Genomic DNA, 19,713 nt, shown 5'->3' with positions numbered 1-19,713 from the left:
GGATGGGGGTTTTCAAACTATAAAACCCTTCAATCTATCTAATTCACATCTATAGAGAGAGAAGAAAACAATCATTATAAGTTATCATCCCTCTACATCTACGTTAAGTAATATCTACTGCATACGTTTTTGTAGACAGTAATTTCAGTATCCACTGGGGATCCAATAAAATGTTCAGCACATGTCGGTGCATTTTTGGAAATTATTGAGGATTTAAAAAATGTTAATTAACCTAAAATACATGGGAGCAGAGAAACCGAAGGAATGAATGCCATATACAGATGTTGAAGTTCTTTAATTTCAAACTAACTAACATAGAGATATTTTCGTTTGTTGTTGATTTCGTTTGTTAGTTTCTACACCCTTCCCCTGTTGTCTTTTTTTCTTTTGATAGAATTTTTAAAATATAAATATACCCAGGATTATTATACATCATAACAATTTTTCCATCGGCTGTTAAGGAGGCTGGGGGTTCAAAATATAATATAATATAAAACCATCAGATTTATTTGAAAATTTTATATGCGGTTTCTGAAGCTATCAACTACTATTTGATAAAGAAAAATTTCATATATCTTATTATAAATTTTTATCATTTTCCGTTATCTTTATATGAAGCTCTTCTTTTAAAGGAGATCAATATTGTCTAAAATGGCAGTCCCACCCCAGCCCCCTTAAATGTAGAAACGCACAGCATGTAATATAAAAGTATATTTTAAAATCAAATCATAGCTACGTTTCATTTTCATCGGGCTCAATATTCAGTGGCAAGTGTCCACAATCCCAAAATGCATTGCGAACCAAATAGTTTCAAAATGGAGCACATAGCAATGAGAGTTGTGATCCTTGGATAAAATATTTTTTAATTTTGCCCTGTGTAAGTTATTGGGACATGTTATTGTGACATATTTATGTTTTAAGGCTTAATTCCAGTTGATGAATCTATTAATTTTGCAATCTATTTGCAATTTACAAGTTTATAGACGAAGAATTGTTCATTATTTCTTGTTTCCATGCAAGCAACGTTTGACATAAAATAGCTTTCTTTTAAGGGTCGAGATGCACAATTAATAAAAGACTACAAGTATTAGCATATTCTTCAAATATTGCTGCAATTAATCTTTCTAGTCAATGAAGATTTAACATTGCATATAATGATTATATTAATTTTTTGATACATTTTTACATCTTTGTAAATTGTTCTCTTTAATTGAAATTATGAGCCCGTCCTATGATATCGTGGTAGTTCAATAACTTTGTCGAAAAATCTGTCAATACGGAAATATTTCCAAAAACTAATGTTTGTGAGATTCCTCTATCATATACCTCAGTGATGTTCAGCGTACCTCTGGTTTACTATGCCTTAAAATATCCCGACGTCAAATGTCAATTTCAGCGCGTGCTACTATACTAAAGCAGAAATACCACAATACCATAGAACCAGCGATATGATAGGAAACAAGTATGAAACTGCCTATTTATATAAGAATATTTTGTTAAAGATGGTTTACAAATTTGGGACACACCTCTATGTAATTCAAAATTATGTAAAGCGATTTAAGTAATACATCATGGTGGTAAATTGGATTTTATGTTTGAGTATATTGCTTTAAGCATCTGGTCTTCAAGTAAACACACATAACCTCAGACCCTATACCATGTGAAAACTGTGATAATTAATCTCAGTTAGAACCTCAATATCTTATATGTCTTTTTTTTCTTTTGACTAAGCAGTAATACTGCTTAGTCAAAAGAAAAAAAAGACATATAAGATATTGAGGTTCTAACTGAGATTAATTATCACAATTTTCACATGGTATAGGGTCTGAGGTTATGTGTGTTTACTTGAAGTCCAGATGTTTTTGTTAGAGGAGTCTCATATGTTCTAATCATACATATAGATCATAGACCATGAAGGACAATATGAAATCTCCATGATTTTCATATCCCATTTTCAGCTGTACATGTCCAGTTCTCCTTTAGTTACCTTAGATAATTATTGCAAAAAGGCAATCAAGGGAAATATTTCAACATTTTTTACATGTTTGGCAGTACCTTCAAGGTCCTTGGCTTTATGAAAATTAATTTGATGTTTCATTTGTAGATTTTTGTCTTTTGAAATTTTTGTTTTAATGAATCATGAAGGCTGTTGTATAAAAATGTGGATTTTCTTTTATTTTTTTGTAGATTTAAAAGTAGACAATCATGGCTGTGTACTTTGATCATCGATTGGATACTGACCGCAGTGGAATAAACATTGACACACAGTGGTATGATGGCAGTCCAATTCTCGCAGTGAATACATACAGTGATGACACTGGGGGATCCGTAAATCTCTTTCTTGATGAGGTATATATATTATTCTGTCTTTTCTTAAACTTTCTAAACAATCATCTTAATAAAAAAATGTAATTTTGTGAAGAAAACATTGTTTAGAATATGTAGCAATTGTATAGCAACCAGACAAACCTGCAAAGCTTACACTTTATTTGTAACTGTTTCATTGTCTAGTTGATTAAAATATTGAGTATAATTTCGTCAAGTACATGCCATTTGTTTGCTGTTTTGTCCATTCCCACATATTAAACCCCTTCAAAATCAATTATCTGACTCTATTGGTTTGTTTCAAATGTATTAATTACTAAACATATGTTAAACTCTGCAAGAAATGAAATTCCCTTGACTCAGCTCTTAAATTCATGTTATTATTACTCAGGGAGAGAAGCTGCTAAATATTCCACTGACCCGCACATGTCAGGCCACCGCCATGGCGTGGCACCCTACAAAGAAGATCCTTGCGGTAGGCTGGGACAATGGGGAACTGTTGGTGTGGAACGAACATGACCACGAGCTGCACGAGTCACTCCCTCTACACAAGACCAGCATTACTGTCCTTGGATGGAGTTCAGCGGGGACCAGACTTTCATCTGGAGACAAGGTTAAAATATGGAACATTTGGGATCCATATCATGAAATACACTCAAATATTTTGAAAAGTCACAAGTAGTTGTTAAATCATGTTTCCATAATTTCAAAAGAGAGGGCAAGGAAGGGGCAGATTTATAAGCTATTTCTACTCTGTCTCTTTTGTAAAATTTTTTTTATGGAAATGAAAAAAAATTAAAGAGGTTTGTATCTTACTATAAAAGCTTTTACAAGTTTGTTATTTGCTTTATAACACAGAAAAAGAAAAACTCATGAAGATATTAATGCTATGTAAGGTGCCTCTGATTTCCAATCTTAAAAATCTTCTGTTTTTGTAGGCTGGGGTTTTAATGGTATGGAAAGCTGATGCCAAAGGCCGGCTCCAACAGAATCCTTTACATCAGCACCACATACAGGAGCCACTCAAGATCATGTTGTATAGACCGGTCCCTCCTCCAGATCCTAATAAGTAGGTCAACACTTGAAAAAATAAGGGCATTTATAAGTCATAAGTAAATAAGGGCATTTATTAGTTATAAACAAAGATAGTAAACTTTAATCATAGTTTATGATAAAGAATTGAACTATTATCAATTTCATGTAAAACAAATTTTTGCCTGATTTGAATGTCAAATCATACAATTATTACATGTTACCTATCCCAATGGTACCTGGTGATACAATAGACTGTTACAGAGTCTGCTGTTTGGCAGATTACTCTCTGGTCTTCTTCCATGATTTTCATTCTGCTTCTATTTTCTTTGGTACCATGATGGTATTGGTCATCGTTTTTGTTATTCTACCTGCGGCCATTTTTAATATGATGGGTCTTGTCTTAGCATGTAAACTAAGAACTTCTATCTCCACCTCCATTCTATAAATGTATTCAAATTAAATGCAATGATTTTGATTACAGTGACATAGCACAACTTGCCCGGGCTGCTGTTAGTGGGGATGAGAGTGCTTTAGATATGTTTAACTGGAAGAAAGGAAAGAACAATGCAAGAGGAGGGGCACCTTTTGGGGCCCAGGAGGCTCTGACCTTCTTTGTTGGTGGAGCGACAGGTTTGTTCTATAGGTATAAGGGGTAGAGGGTGGGGTTAGACCGTTAAAAAAGATTAGCACATACAGTGAGAAAACTTTCCTTATGAACAATTGAGAGATATTTTTGTTAATAAAAGACAATTTTACCAATATACACCTCTCTTTCTCTTTGCAACAGGTGGTGTGTACTATGTAAATGATGCAGGCCAGTGTGCCCAGATCTTCAATGTAGATGGACCTGTTTTGACCTTGCTGCACTATGATGAAAAGAACATTCTGATCACGGTCACAGAAAGCATGTTGCTGACTCAGCATTTCATTACTCCTGAGGGAGAAGCCAGGGAGGTTCTGAAGGTTTGTTGGTGATAAATAATTCTGATAATGAATTTTTCAATTATTATGTACATTTACAAGCAAGAAAATGTACAAGAACTAAAAGACTCTACATATTCTTTTGGTATAGCTATTGAAATTGGTTCCTATTATTTTAGGTTAAAATGAGTGGAAGAGGAGATTCAAAAACCATCGTTTGGGCAGGGCTGGGAATCTTGGCCACATCTCTTGGAGAAGGTGTTGTGAGGTAAAGTGCAATGACTTTGAAAACCAGTAAAATTACTCATCTTTTATATTTTTGATATATTGGAAGTGGCAGGTTTTGATTGCTCCTAAACCTTCTGTATGTATTGCAGGATGTGGGACTTGGAACATGAAGATAATTACATACTGAGCCTAGAAGGCCACAACAGTTACGATCATAATGAGAGCATCACTTGTATCTCATACTGTCCCGAAAAAGGTAAGACGAGTTGAGTGTTTGAGCTTAAGTACTTTGGTTTGTGCTTTAATGAAATAGTATGCTTGTTTATGTAACATTTCTGCTGTTTTTCACAGGAACTTTGGCTGGAGGAACCAACATGGGAAATGTTGCTTTATGGAAGTATTCTCCACCTCTTACTGGGAAAGTTGTGGATGGAGAGATGAAGTGGAAACTACAGGCCCCAGCCACAGTGGAGGGTCCCATCAAACAGATAAGGGTAAGGTTTTATATATAAAGACTTACCCTAACCCATATAAAACAAAGAAAAGTTCCTGTACAAGTAACATTTTTATTATGAAAAACATAGGTATGCAGCAAGGGTTTCATTTTGTATCACAGATTTTAAAGCAGTGTTGTTTAAATGATGTTCTATTCTTTATTGCAGTGGGGATCCAACAAGCACCTGCTGGCAGTAAATACAATTGCCAATGTGTTCATGCTTAATGAGCAAGTGATGAGTGCAGGCTTCAAGGAGCAGGTTAGTGTAAAAAATGTATAATTCACTACCGGTAATTCCTGATTTTCAGTAGAATGGTTCCAGATATTCATAACACATAAATGTGTTTTATTTCAGACTGCAGTTGTTCAGTATGGACCTAGCTCCTTATCTGTGGAGGTGTTCTCCAACATGGCCCATCACGATCTAAAGACTGATATTCAAGTGAAGGGCATATTCACAACCAAAGTAAGATTTTCACTGTAATTCAGGTTAGGCTTGACAATCATTGAACCCAAAATTATTTTAAGATTGAAGATTTTTTTTTATGAATTGTCAATTTTCAAACTATATCAGGTTTATTAATAAAGAATGGGTGAAGGAATCTTGATGTTTTTTGAGAACTTGTGAAATTGTTTGACAAATCTATTGATAGAAGAGGTGAGGTAATTAGATATAATGTTAAATTTTGTCAGGATGCTTTAGCAGTGTGGAATGGTCGGAGAGTGATTACATATGAATATTCTGCTGACAAGTCTAGCATCAAAGCGGCTGGTAAGTTGATTTGGGGTGGGGGAGGGGCACTTTCTGGAAGTAGAGTGAGGACAATATGTGACAAACAAGTTTTATGAGACTGAGAAAAGTGTGCTGTGAGTATTTTCTTTATTACAGGAACATTTACCACAGAAACCATGAATGTTTGTCTCCATGAACAGAATGTCTACTGCATAGAGGCAATGAAAGTGCAAGTTAGAACCCATCAGGTAAAAACAGAGTCATTTTTAAGAAGGTGGATCAATTTGTATCATTGTTTTCCCCTAGCTTTAACCATCTGTAAGATTTATACGATCTGAAATATTCTGTTTATCAGGGTACAGTCAAACAGACTATAAACTTTTCGGAGCCCGAGGGACAGCCGGTCAGTATAGATGTATGTGGAAACTACCTGGTCATTGGAACCAATATAGGATTGGTCAGAGTGTACGACCTTTCAAGAAGGTAGATCTGAATTCAGTACCATAACAAAATAATATTTGAATATACATGTAGATGCCAAATCTTAAATCTTAATTTGAATCTCTTTGTAGAGAGGCCAAGCCCCACAGTCAGCCTAGAAATCTAGGGGAAATAATTCCTGGATTTGGATCCATTATTTCCTGCAAATGTAACTGTAGTGGAACTAGAGTCAGTGTCTTGGTCAAGTCGGTAAGTTTAAATTCTAAATTGATGCTGTACCTTGTTTAAACTACACAGCGTATCACTGTATATATATGAGAATGTTCAATGAAAATATTTTATTTTTTCAATCAGTGATAGGGAAATTTTATGTGCCTTATTTATTAGGCTTTAGTATATTCATATGACAGTGAAAACCTTTGGATCTCTTCTTCATTTAATCAGTTACTTGTTTATTTTCAGTAGTTTGTTTTCGACTGAAATTTAATTGTACTTTTCAGACAAATGATGCTGTTGACCCCAAGCTATATTTCTGGGACACAGATATAGACCAGGTATCGTACTTTAACTTTGAGACTGGGCGGGGAGAGCAGGATGACTTCCCCCCGGAGCAAGTGGAGGGGGTGGAGGGGGACACCAATGACGCAGAGAGGTAAATCTCCAAATAAACTACTTTAGATGATAGTGTCAGTTCCATAGCTTTATTGTAAGTTTAAAGTCAGAATTTTTATGCTCAACATGTGAAAAGGTTTTTAAAGTCTTGCTAAATTTACTGCCATAATGATATACTTTTGTCAGTCAAAGTCACTGTAGTATACTTAGGGAAAAAAGTCCTAAAGCCGGCTTAATATTCAAGATGGTTATCCATGATAAAATAGTTGAGAGGGTGAATTTTTGCCATTCACTACTCTACGAACCACAATGGTAAATTAACAATGCTACTGATAAACTATGACTTTGTAGAGGAAAAACTCAGGCTGCCAAAGACATTGCTGGACGGTCTCCAATGACCCACTATTGGGATGCTCATGACCCCAAACTCATTGTCTGTGAAGCTAAAATTCTAATGGATATATTTCATAAGAAGGAGAAAGAGGAGAAGAAGATTGTATCCTTGTCCAAGACCATGGATGATGGACCAGTAAGTTCTTCTGTGTTATGACAAAGGATGAAAAAGTTTTTACTCATGCAAAGTACAATGTACTGAATTACAAATTCCTGTTAATTTATAAATCAATGATGTATCAGGTGTAACTGGTAATCATTTTATCAACAAATGTTTTTGTTGTTGACGGTTCATTGTTCTTGTTATGATTTTGATCACATCTGCATCTAATTGTCTGTCTGACAGAAAGATTATTTAGTATATACTATATTAAGGTTATCTTGTTTCAAGCCAAAACATTTTATAGTTATGAAATGTGTGAAAATTGTATTCAGAAATATCTCTGCTTGACTCGCTCTCAAAAAGATAGATTAAATGGTTCAACGGGGCATGACTTGAATGTCTGTTGTGCATTGATGGAATGCACTGAAGTATGAGATTTATCTGATGCTGTCTGTTTTTAGGTGGAGGTGATGATCGTATCTTTGTTCAGCACCCCAGAGAATGGGATTCTGATTCAGGACAGCTTTCCCCTCCCCGAGCAGTACCAGACACTGCTAGGCATAGAGGTCCCCTATCACTACTTTGTCAACAAGGTCAGTATACCCTTGAATGGTTATGTAAGTTGGTATTTCCTCCAGAAGGATACAAATGTTGGCATAGAGATTTAGATCACAGTTATTTTTATATGTCAATGAGTATGTTTGGTTTTGGTGGATATTAAAGATTGTTCAAATGTCCTTGGCATCTTAAAAAATAAAAATTTAAATGAAAATGTTCTAGAAACAAAGTTCATGAGACTAAAAAATTGGAAAATAATATTATTGTTTCAAACTGATTTGAGATCAAATTTAACATGAAATTTTTACTGTGACAGCTCTTGTTATAAAGTTACATGTAGCATTTCATGGTTATGTAATACAATAAGGTAGCGTTTCATGGTCAGATAAATTGCGTTCCCATGTAATACTTGACAGTCCGAGAACACGAGTGATGACGACGGACAGGGAGATGGTCCCCGCCCAGAGGCCGTGTCCCCCAGGATGGTGGCCAGGAGGACAATGAGGGATTTTGTGGGGCTGGAAGACAGCGACAAAAACACCAAGGACGCCATGCTTAACTTTAGCTACTACCTGACCATTGGCAACATGGACGAAGCTTTCAAGGCGATCAAGCTCATCAAAAGGTAGGCATCCTATATTGTAGGTGCTAAGAATGGATACATTATGCATTACTGATGCGTGTATTATTAGATTTAATAAAAGTTTTTTTAAAAACTATTAAGCTCCAAAAAAATTTGGCAACCAATTTTTTTGGTACATGAACTAAGGATAGCTATATTGATGGTGTATACTTTAGAAATGTTAAAGCTTGGAGAAATTTTATCGATTGGTCATTTTTTTTTCTCTGACAGTGAGTCTGTATGGGAGAACATGGCCAAGATGTGTGTCAAGAGTCGCCGTCTGGACGTGGCCAGTGTGTGTCTGGGCAACATGGGCCATGCCCGGGGTGCCCGGGCACTGAGGGAAGCCATGAAAGAGCCAGAACTTGACGCCAAAGTGGCAGTTCTAGCCATGCAGCTTGGACTCAAGGTAGGATTATCTATAATCAATGAAAATAAAAAGATTGCATACCAGATAGTGATGCAATAAAGAAAGTTGTAGAGACTTTGCTGTTTTTGTTCTTCTACAAACACTTAAAAATATTTAGATACATGTACAGACATTTTAACACATATAAATTTGTTGATACATTGTAGTTTAATTTCTATATGACTAAAAATCTATTAACAAGGTCTAAATATTTCTTGTCATGATTTACATTTATTTACTATGTAACCATAATATCCTTTATTGAAAATATGATGCAAAACCACTTTCAACATATTTCAATATTACAAGAAGTTTGAAATTAAAATCCTATTTTTGCTCTTTGTAGGAGGATGCGGAGAGATTACTGAAGAACTGTAAGCGTTATGATTTGTTGAACGAATTCTACCAGTCTATTGGAGATTGGAAGAAAGCCCTGGAAACGGCCGAGATGTACGACCGCATTCATTTGAGGACCACTTACTTTAACTTCGCCAAGCACCTAGAAATGAAGGGTGAATACTCTGAGGCTATTCCAAAGTAAGTATGGGCGTAAGAAGTTATAACTGCTCTTAATGAATAAAACTAAATGTATTATTTTATATGTTTACAATTTTATTGGTAACTTTTAAGAATTTATTTGATTTCTATGACATAAGAATTGTGTTATCAATGCGTTTATTTTAAGAATACATGTACTAAAAATGCAATGGGTTTTTTTCTGCCAGCTATGAAAAATCAGACACTCACCGATTTGAGGTCCCTAGAATGCTGTTTGATGAGCCAGAGGCTCTAGAACACTACATCAGCATGCATAAAGACAAGTTAGTATAGACAGTCCTAAAATATATCAAAGTTTTTTGTAAAGTTGTCAAAGAAAATATCAGACTCCTCACAATAGATATTCATAGAAAATTTCAAAGTCATTCATTGACCTCTCACCTAAAATATGTTTTTTGCTGCGATATTCTAGAAAGGAAGTTGGATACAATGTGCCCATATATTTTTTTTTTTTATTAAGTGTTTATATTAGTTTGTGAGCATTTGATAGCAAACTATGATAATTGTTCACAAGAGGAAAAAATTATCCTGAATAATGAAATATTTATGGCGACTACCTGTATTGTCATATTAAGTTTTAGAACAGAGAATGAACTTGTGTTTCTCTTTTTCAGAGCATTACACAAATGGTGGGCTCAGTACATGGAGAGTACAGGCGATATGGAGAACGCTCTCCAGTACTACGAAAATGCCCAGGATTATCTCTCCTTAGTCCGCGTCTACTGCTACTGTGGTCAGATGGACAAGGTAGGTTTCCTTTTCTTTCCTACATTACCTGTGACTGATCAATTGGTTTTACATACCTCTAATTCCTTGTTATGATCAGAAAAGATAAAAGTTTATATCTACACACTTTTAGGCAGCCGAGATATGTAACAACACTGGTGATCGTGCAGCCTGTTATCACTTGGGGCGACAGTATGAGAACCAGGACCAGATTAAGGAGGCGATTCACTTCTTTACCCGGGCCCAGGCTTACTTTAATGCCATCAGACTCTGTAAAGTGAGTCCACTCTTCTGGGTCTATTCATTCTATATATCTAATTTTTATTAATGTGTATATTATTTTCTTCATTGAAAAAAAATATATCACAATGTGTATAGACCCAGAGATTTAGAAAATTTTGTTAATTTGTTGACTAGTTATTGCTGTAAAAGACAAAAATGTTGAATATTATTGAAGCTCTGCAATAATTTTGAATGTTGATGTGATAGTGATAATATCCATAATTTTAATTTTGTATGTGATTAAGGTGGCTCTATACACCACTTTTTGATGAAGCAGTATGCAAAAAAGTAAATCTGGAAACATGCATTTCCGGTACTGGCTGATTTAAACTGAGGTGAATTGTATGGGAACCGCTATTTTGAAAAATTTGTTAAATGGATAGATTTAATTTGATAATTGGAAAATTCATTACTTACAAGACCATACTTGCCAACTGACCCGCTTTCGTCGGGTCACACCCGATTTTTCAACCCTTCACCCGATTATTTTTTATGACCCGGCGGGTCATGCTTTTCACCCGATTTTTGTCGAACAACCCGAAAATCTCCCGATTTCCGGATTTGGTTCGTAAATTACGTTGCGCGTTTGACTTCCAGTTATGAACCCAAGCTAAGCTGGTATCAGGAGAAAACGTACCCAAGAGAAAACGTACCCAGGAGAAAACGTACCCAATCTCTAGGGTACGTTTTCTCCTGGAGAAAACGTACCCTATGAAAATCATAATTATACTACTTGATAGTTTTTAATACTTTTAAATACTATTTTCATAATAAATATACAGAAATGTAAGAGTTTTATAGATACATGTATATGAATTTAATACTTTATAATTTTAAACATTAAAGGGGTTGGACATATTAAATAATTTTTTAATGCTACTTTTATGCATATTTCAATGCATAGATGTATAGAAATATATTCATTTTATGAATAATATCTTTATAATAATTGTAGCAACTTTTATTTTAGTACGAAATAATTACCTGTCATAAAGTGTTTTATCAGTCTACTTCTTCTAAATATCCATTTTCTCAATGCGAGATCCTCTGATTTTAATTATAGTGATAATGAATTAAATACCTGAGCAGTTAATTTATTATGTAATATTATATATTGCCTCCCCGCGCAGGAGGTAGAAATATTCACTCTCCACACATTATACATGTCAGTGGCGTCGGAAGAAAATTGACATCAATGTTACATTTCGTAGTAGTTTCCATATATATGAATCAAACAAATATTTAAAAGACTTCAGTAGACTTGGTTAATTAAGCAAAGTTTGTTCTTTAGATAAATTTCAAAAAAAATGTTTAAAATAACGCGATATCGACTTCTTGACATACTCATCATTTAGTTCTCCAAATGAGATTGCAATAAAAACTTATTATTTAACGGTTTCTTTTATGGTGTATTAATTGTTGACTAATTAAACTGCTCATGTTCGTGTATGTGTATTTTACAAATATTGTCTTAATAATTTACGTACGTGACCATGGTGACTATGCATTAAAAAACAACAACAACAATTAAATGATACAAATGTTCATTTTAATTTTATTTTGTTTCATTTAAGAATATCTATGAAAACCATTATTTATTATTTTCATAGGGTACGTTTTCTCTTGGAGAAAACGTACCCGGGTACGTTTTCTCCTGGAGAAAACGTACCCTATAAATTGGGTACGTTTTCTCCTGGGTACGTTTTCTCCTGGGTACGTTTTCTCCAGCATTCGCTAAGCTTGGATTTACGTAACGCGTCAACAATGCCGATGGCTATAACAGACACATTATTTAATAAGTGTAATTATTATCGTGAGTTGTTTTGACTAAGCGAAGGTTTAAATCATTAAGTGTGATGGCTTCCAATAAGAAAAGGTCTTCATCGGGGCCAACGGAATCAAAACCAACAAAAAGAAAATGATATTTTTGTACCTATCAACATATCTGGGAAAATGAATTCCCATAGGTAAAACAAAGTAATCGAGTACAAAACGAGGCTTTTGCGTTCTATGTAACGCACATTTGAATATTGGATTTTGTGCTCAAAATGATCTGACTAAACATTCATAAAAGCTAAGTCATGTATAGAATGCTTTTTAATACACAAAAGTCTTCCAAGTCGCTTACAACTTTCATGCCATCATTTACAGAGTTCAAAAGCAAGGTTAATGTAGCAGAAACTCTTTTTGCATTTTTTTTTTTAGCTGAACACAACCTACCATTTTCTGTGTCAGATCACTTTACAAAATTCAAAATCAGCAACTGTTAGTTAAAATGCTTCTTTGCAATAAAGTACATGTATTACACATAAGTTTTAACACATATTTCTATTGTATATACCTTAGTGAAATGCATGATAAATATGTCGTGAATGTCGTTACGCGCTATGACCAGATTTTTTACTTTCCAAATCTGGTCATGACCAGATTTTCACATGTTGGAGGTTGGCAAGTATGACAAGTAATGTTGTATGTGACACCTTCACGTTGTGTGGTATTATTTATCGAAATAAACAATAAAATCAAGTATAAATTTTTAAAAAGTTTCTTTAGCATCATCGATATGTTACACCGTAGCGCAGTGGTTTAGTGGGTTCACTACAAACCAGTAGGTCATGAGTTCGATTCCCGTTGAGATCAATAAATTAACTTTCCAAAAATTTCTAAAACGTATTTTTTGGTTGAATACCGTGAAAGAAAATTCTAAACAGGTGAAAATATTTCAATTATAATAACCTTCAATGCACATTACCGGTAATATCGACACCTAACGGGGATGAGAGGGTTGCTTTGAATTTCTCTCAGGTTGGGAAACATAAATCCTATTAGCCTAGTCAATGTTCCCCTTTATTTATTTAACTTAGTTTTACATTAAAGGGAATTTATTCACTTATACAGGGCAAAGTCTATAATGAAATATGTATGTATTTATCATTCCAACATTATATTTAGGAAATTTTCTTCAACTCAGAAATGAAAAGTCCCCAAGGTGTTTGGGCCTTGGGACTTAGGAACGATAACCCTTACATGAGGATCTTTCATACCAAATAAAATTTAAAAAAAAAAATTGTGTTTATTTGCAATGGTTTTCATTCAATTTTTTATGTCACATTTATTAAAATACATTTTCTTATAACATTAAGCAACTTTTTCAGATGATTTGTCAACAGAGTAAGAAAATATGAAAAATCATGTTTTGGGGAAATACTAAAAAAAATTGCAATAATAACATTTTTAAATGTTAAGAAGTGTTATATTTTTTTTATGTGTCCGAAGGAAATATCCATCATATGACAAAATAATTTCTCTCAATTTGTTGATAGCTGTCTTTTTTAAAAATATTTTACAAAAACATGAAAAAACATTAAAAAATTCTTTAAAATTACCTATAGTATCCCTATCGTCATTTTAATATTTGATAAGTATATGTTTTGTGGTCGGCTATTGAAAATTGGAATAAACTGTGGGTGTATAGAGCCACCTTAAGTATTATTGGTAAATAATGATATTATAATTCCCAATCAAATGTATAAAAGTTGATTAAAAAATGTAATACACAGGAAAATCCACTTTTGTTTTCTAAATGTTGACTTGCTGATGTATACTCATTCTCGTATTATGATTCTCAATCGAATGTATGAAAGATATGCAAATATTCAAGAGAAAATTCACTTTAACTTTCTAACTGTTGACTTGATTTCTATAGGAGCATGGTATGGAGGATCAGCTGATGAACCTGGCTCTAATGGGACGTCCCGAGGACATGATAGAGGCAGCGCGCTATTACGAACAGAAGCCCGGGGCCCAGGACAAAGCTGTCATGTTGTACCACAAGGCAAGTCTATTAATGTACCCTCAATGAAGGAAGCGTGCTGTCTGATTATATAGGGAGTGAGTGAGAGGATTGCAAAGTTTGGTGTGCTGGATGAAAAAATGGTGTGAAACAGTGAACCTTTATAAACTAATCAAACAAGTCTTTTTCCCCACATACTCAATATTTTATGAAATAAAATATGTAAAGCAATATAATAGTCCTTCCTGTTAGTTTAAAATCTGTAAAATACATATAATTTGTTGTATAGAAACCAAGCCGCATATTTTACAATTTCTCTATTGAAAAGAATACCATGATAGTTTAATAACATTTTTCACTAAACCCGATTTTTGTATGACTTAATCATGACAATTTATTACGTTTCTTAGGCAGGAAATTTCTCCAAAGCTTTGGATCTCTCATTCCGAGCCCGCCAGTTTGGAGCTCTGCAGCTTATATCTGGTGAGCTTGACGAGAGAGCGGACCCAGAACTACTGAAGCGGTGCGGTGATTTCTTCATGGAGAACGGACAGTACGACAAGGCGGTAGATCTACTTGCCATCGGTAAAAAGGTCAGGAATCCAGGCAGTTTCTCAGTTTAAAATTTTTGAAATTTATTTTATAATATTGTTCCAATTCATATGCATGTGTATATTGTATTTATATTTTTTAACAAAGATTAAAATACTATGAATTAAAAAGCAAAATTTTCTGAAATTCCAGTTTAATTTTCACGAACCATTTTGTCATGGTATTGTTATTGATAAGAAGTTTCAACTTCACTATAAAAATTTTTCTAGGATTGTTGGGTTCTGTGTAGCACTATAGGCTATACAAATTGAAATACAGTAAAATTTGGAGGAACTTGACATTGTTTCTGACTTTTGATTGCAGTATTGGGAGGCTTTAAAGATCTGCATGGACCAGACAGTAGAGATTAACGAAGACTTGGCAGAGAAACTGACTCCAAGCAAGGATGATGCAGGAATCGACACGATGGAGCGGGTCAAAATCTTGGAGGCCATCGCGGAGGTCTGCATGCATCAGGGAGAGTACCACTTGGCTACAAAGAAGTTTACACAGGCCGGAAATAAAATCAAGGTCGGTACTCTTGTTTGGAACATTTTAGTCATATATTATTGTAGTTAAATTTTTTTTTTAATCAAATGTAAATTTGTAGTTGAAGATATAAATAGTGTATTAGAGCTGCATGTAAACACAGATTTAAAAGCCAAAAAATAATGCATGATTTGATATTAAGCATTGATATAATTCAGTGCCTTGATTGGGACCAGCCGTGCTACTGTGTGTGTTTGTAAAGCTTATCATCTGTTGCTATGCTCATCTATCTAGGAACATTAAATACATCATATGTTGAAGAGTTTTTAATTAACTACATGTAGTATCATTGAGTTTATCATCTATTATAGGCAATGAAAGCTCTATTGAAGTCTGGAGACACAGAGAAGATCTGTTTCTTTGCTAACGTCTCCAGACAGAAGGAGATTTACATCATGGCTGCCAACTACCTTCAGTCGTTAGACTGGCGAAAAGACCCCGAAATTATGAAGAACATCATAGGGTTCTACACCAAAGGGAGAGCACTGGACTCCCTGGCTGGATTCTATGATGCTTGTGCACAGGTAGGAGAGGTTTTGATTTAGGGTGTTGCAATTAGTGTTGATTGAATAAAATGTAATGTCATTATCCAAGAATCACAATAATTAATGCAGTATGCTATGTATTAAATGTGCATGTCAAATTGATATATATAATTTTGCGTACCATATTAAAGATGTGCTTTATGTTTTATTTAAATCAATGCTAAAATGCTGTAAGAGACTAGTAAGCTGAACACACAGTCTCTATATATGTGTAGGAAACATGCCCAATTGATGAACGGTTTTTCATCCTGTCCATCCTATATCTCTAAAATTGGCATTTTGGTTTGCATTTAAATGGTTTATGCTTTCTAGGTGGAGATAGACGAATATCAAGACTATGAGAAAGCTTTACGTGCATTAGGAGAGGCCTACAAGTGTCTCACTAAGGCCAAGATGAATGACGAAATGTTACTGGAAGAAAGATTAGCTCAGCTGAAAAATAAGATGGCACTGATAAAGAAATTTGTCACTGCTAGAAGGTAAGTTTTTTATCCAAATTATCTTTTACATCTCCTGTAAACATTTACAGGTAATGAGAAAAATTTGAATAATGACCAGAATCATCAAATGTTTTCATTGCCCGGTTTTTTACAGACTGATATTTCTTAAAAGTTACATGTTCATGGAAATGGAGATTATAAGTTATACATGATTTGTACATTTTTTCAGGGCGTTTGAAGAGAATCCTGAGGAGGGAATCAAGCAGTGTCAGATTCTGTTAGAGGAGCCTGATCTAGAGTCAGGGGTGCGTGTAGGGGATGTGTATGGGGTCATGATCGAGTATTACGCCCGCAGGGACAGATGGAAAGCTGTAAGTGTCTTAGTCTTCAAGAGGTTTTCTTAAAGCTCAATGTATTTAGGATAACAAAGTTTCAAATCTGTAATTAAATTTCATTGTACATGCTCTCTCATTTTGAATTGAGAAATACACCTGTCTTTGAAAATGTTTTGTTTATTATAAAGTACATATATAAGCAGTATTTGTTCATTTGACAAATAAGAAATATGAAATTTTCTCTGTTTAACAGGCTCATGCAGCAATAGAAGAAATGAAGAGTAGGATCCCCAATATGAACATAGGTTATTATGTTAATATGAGAACTGTAGAAGCAGTGTATCGTGCTTTGGACATTCCCATGGGGGATATGAATAGAGGAAAGATGAATGGAGTGATGGATGAGGAAGATGGAGAGATTGTAGAAGAGGAAGTGGATAATATTTATGGACATGATGAAGTCTGATCTCCAGTGCAAATGCTGCCTGCTAGGTTTTCATTCCAGCCATTTTCTGTGATACTCGACCATGTTGTAACACAGTTGTGATTAATACAGTACTCTTACTGGGGCCACACGCCAGATAGTCAGCTTTACAAACACTAGTATATGAACTTTAAACTTTTACTGGAATTTCTTGTCTCCATCCAAAGTACAGATATTTTTTATGTGTACCCTTGAAAGATGTTTATTTTCTAGACATTTCTGATTTTTTATCATCATAGTTTGTGGAAACGTGTGACATTTTTACATATTTAATTTAAAAGTTGTATTGGTTTTAAACCCAATTAAATTTGCAAGGCTAGTTGTATCTGTAAAATGTGTACATTTGATGCACTGCTATGTAATTTGCTGATTTTGTGGAAGTCCAAGAAAAAAAATATCCCTCTATCTTTACATTTATTCCAATGGTTATAACCCTTAAAAAAGTTTGAAGTGAAGCACTCAGGAAAATATATTTATGTTTTAATAAAGAAGACGAAAATAATGAAGTACATTGCTACAATGTATTGAACTTTATCTCAGTCATATGTGATATTTCATCTTATGAGTTATATTGTGTGTAGATCATGACTGAACTAGTAGATTCTGTTTTTCTGTTCCAATGTCCACCCTTTATACATATATATATTTGTGATGAATGCAGAATCTCACAATGCATATCAGTGGTTGTGTCTGGTGATTGTTAATGTTTTTTGTATTTGACCATTTTTGCTCGGAATTTTTTGTTTTGTCTTTTATGTTATTCTATTTTTTTCCATATATACAACACAGATTTTAATTTCAAGATTTGATTTGGTACTGCATTTGGATTTCGATCTAATGTTCTCAAGTCTATGCGAGAACCTTTCTCTGTCAGTGATTTTATATCCCCATCCCAAACCTCCCTAACAAAATGTTTGAACAAGAATAGGTTACATGTTGTTTCTGTCAGCTACTGCTTTTCACATTTCATAAAGAATCCAGGTATCAAGTAAATTGATTCAGATAATATCGATTTCCTTTTCTTTCTTTTTCCTTTCATTTTATGTGTTCACCATTTTGATATGTACCCATGGATAATGCATTAATAAGTAACGTGATTTTTTCCTCGATGTAGCTACATGTAGGTTGTTGAATGTCCTATTTATATACAATGACAGCATCCTTGTTAGTGTTGTGATCTAATACCATGTGATATGAGGATTCTCTCCTGGTTTGATTTTATAATTATTATCCACTTAGTGCTGATCACATGACCTTTGTCACCAGAAATGTGGTCACATGATACATATAATTGAATGTGAAAGTGATTTATATAGCTCTTAAATCTGGTGCCGTCCATTTTCTTATTGATTGAACTGAAAGTCTCATTGATGCTGTAATAAAAGCTTAAAAAATGAATGTCTTCTTTATATTTTTTATAACAGAAAAGTAGCAGCAATTTTGAGAGTGATCCCCCTTTTTGGTTATGAAGAAACAAGAGGTCCATGGGCATTGACAGTCACCTGAGTAAAATGCTTCCCAGCAATCATTCCAATGTCATATCAGTAGTTACAGTGACACCCGTTGCCATGTATAATTGTAAATGATGTAAGAATTATTACATTATTTGAGCTCACTGGCAGTAAATGGCGTCAGATGGACGTGATGCTGTTTTTGCAAAATAAGACAAAATTTTGATTTTTTAAAGTCTTAAAAATAATTGTTGGTGAGTACTTTGACTCTTATTCCTTGATGTTTTCGAATTCAGACGTATTTGCAAAAACAAAACTTGGAAGAAGTTGAAAATCGGTCAATTATGCATTTGAAAATTATATACTTATAACACAGTTTACTATACACAGGGAAATATTTACTCCCGTTTTATTTTCACCCAATTCTCCCTAGAAAATATTGGTATTTGCAAACAAAAAATGGTTTTATTCAAAGTCATCTTACGCATTTGAAGACAGCAATCTCATACGCTATGAAATAAACTGGGGACTTATCAGAAGCTTGATCTTCCTATTTTTTCATGCAATAAAAAATTATTTAAAGTACTCGATGAATAATGAAGGGATGTTGAACAATTTTGGATCATTTAAACTACATTTAGTTAGATATGAAGTGTAATCTTACAATGAAAGTGAAAGAAAGCAATTACATATTTGAAGCATGGCCATTTTGCACCTATTTTTTTTCCGAAGACTTATTCTCCCTTTATGAAAAGAGAAAAAATCAATTTTGAAAAAGAACATCTGCGGTAAATAATTAATTTTATTTTATATTTCATTAAGGAGAAAGTTTAAGCATTTATTCACCAAGAGGTGTGTATGAAGATCAAATTACTTTTTTTTTAATATTACCTTAATAAAACATGCGCTGTCTATAGATTTCAATGTACAATAAAAGTGCAGTTAATTAAACAATATTGAAAATTCCTTTGGTGGATTATTTCTATCTGATAACACCTTCGAATTGATACCGTGATTTAAAAATATTGACCGGTACAAAGTGTGGTCGTTTTACACTGAATACCTTAACATCTAATGTCCTTG

The 19,713-nt window shown here is 34.0% G+C and overlaps 1 protein-coding gene across 1 annotated transcript; it reads left to right on the top strand.

The window, feature by feature from the left end:
- Positions 1–789: 789 nt before the first annotated feature.
- LOC128166369 (intraflagellar transport protein 140 homolog) lies at positions 790–18,577 on the top strand. The gene is made up of 31 exons (XM_052831480.1): positions 790–877; positions 2,188–2,349; positions 2,717–2,938; positions 3,264–3,394; positions 3,842–3,990; positions 4,148–4,323; positions 4,461–4,549; positions 4,659–4,765; positions 4,861–5,003; positions 5,172–5,264; positions 5,361–5,471; positions 5,699–5,777; positions 5,895–5,986; positions 6,094–6,221; positions 6,311–6,428; positions 6,680–6,831; positions 7,143–7,320; positions 7,749–7,880; positions 8,262–8,470; positions 8,699–8,876; positions 9,223–9,413; positions 9,602–9,697; positions 10,049–10,181; positions 10,294–10,437; positions 14,149–14,281; positions 14,650–14,828; positions 15,151–15,357; positions 15,687–15,899; positions 16,233–16,399; positions 16,590–16,731; positions 16,949–18,577. The coding sequence occupies exons 2-31, from the start codon at positions 2,206–2,208 to the stop codon at positions 17,159–17,161; spliced, it is 4,449 nt and encodes a 1,482-aa protein (XP_052687440.1). The 5' UTR covers positions 790–877; positions 2,188–2,205; the 3' UTR covers positions 17,162–18,577.
- The last annotated feature ends 1,136 nt before the right edge of the window (positions 18,578–19,713 follow it).

The sequence above is a fragment of the Crassostrea angulata genome, chromosome 10 (genome assembly GCF_025612915.1).
Source record: "Crassostrea angulata isolate pt1a10 chromosome 10, ASM2561291v2, whole genome shotgun sequence".
In the NCBI taxonomy this organism is placed as follows: domain Eukaryota; kingdom Metazoa; phylum Mollusca; class Bivalvia; order Ostreida; family Ostreidae; genus Magallana; species Magallana angulata.
Note: the sequence above shows the minus strand (reverse complement) of the source record. Positions and strands in the feature narration are given on the sequence as shown.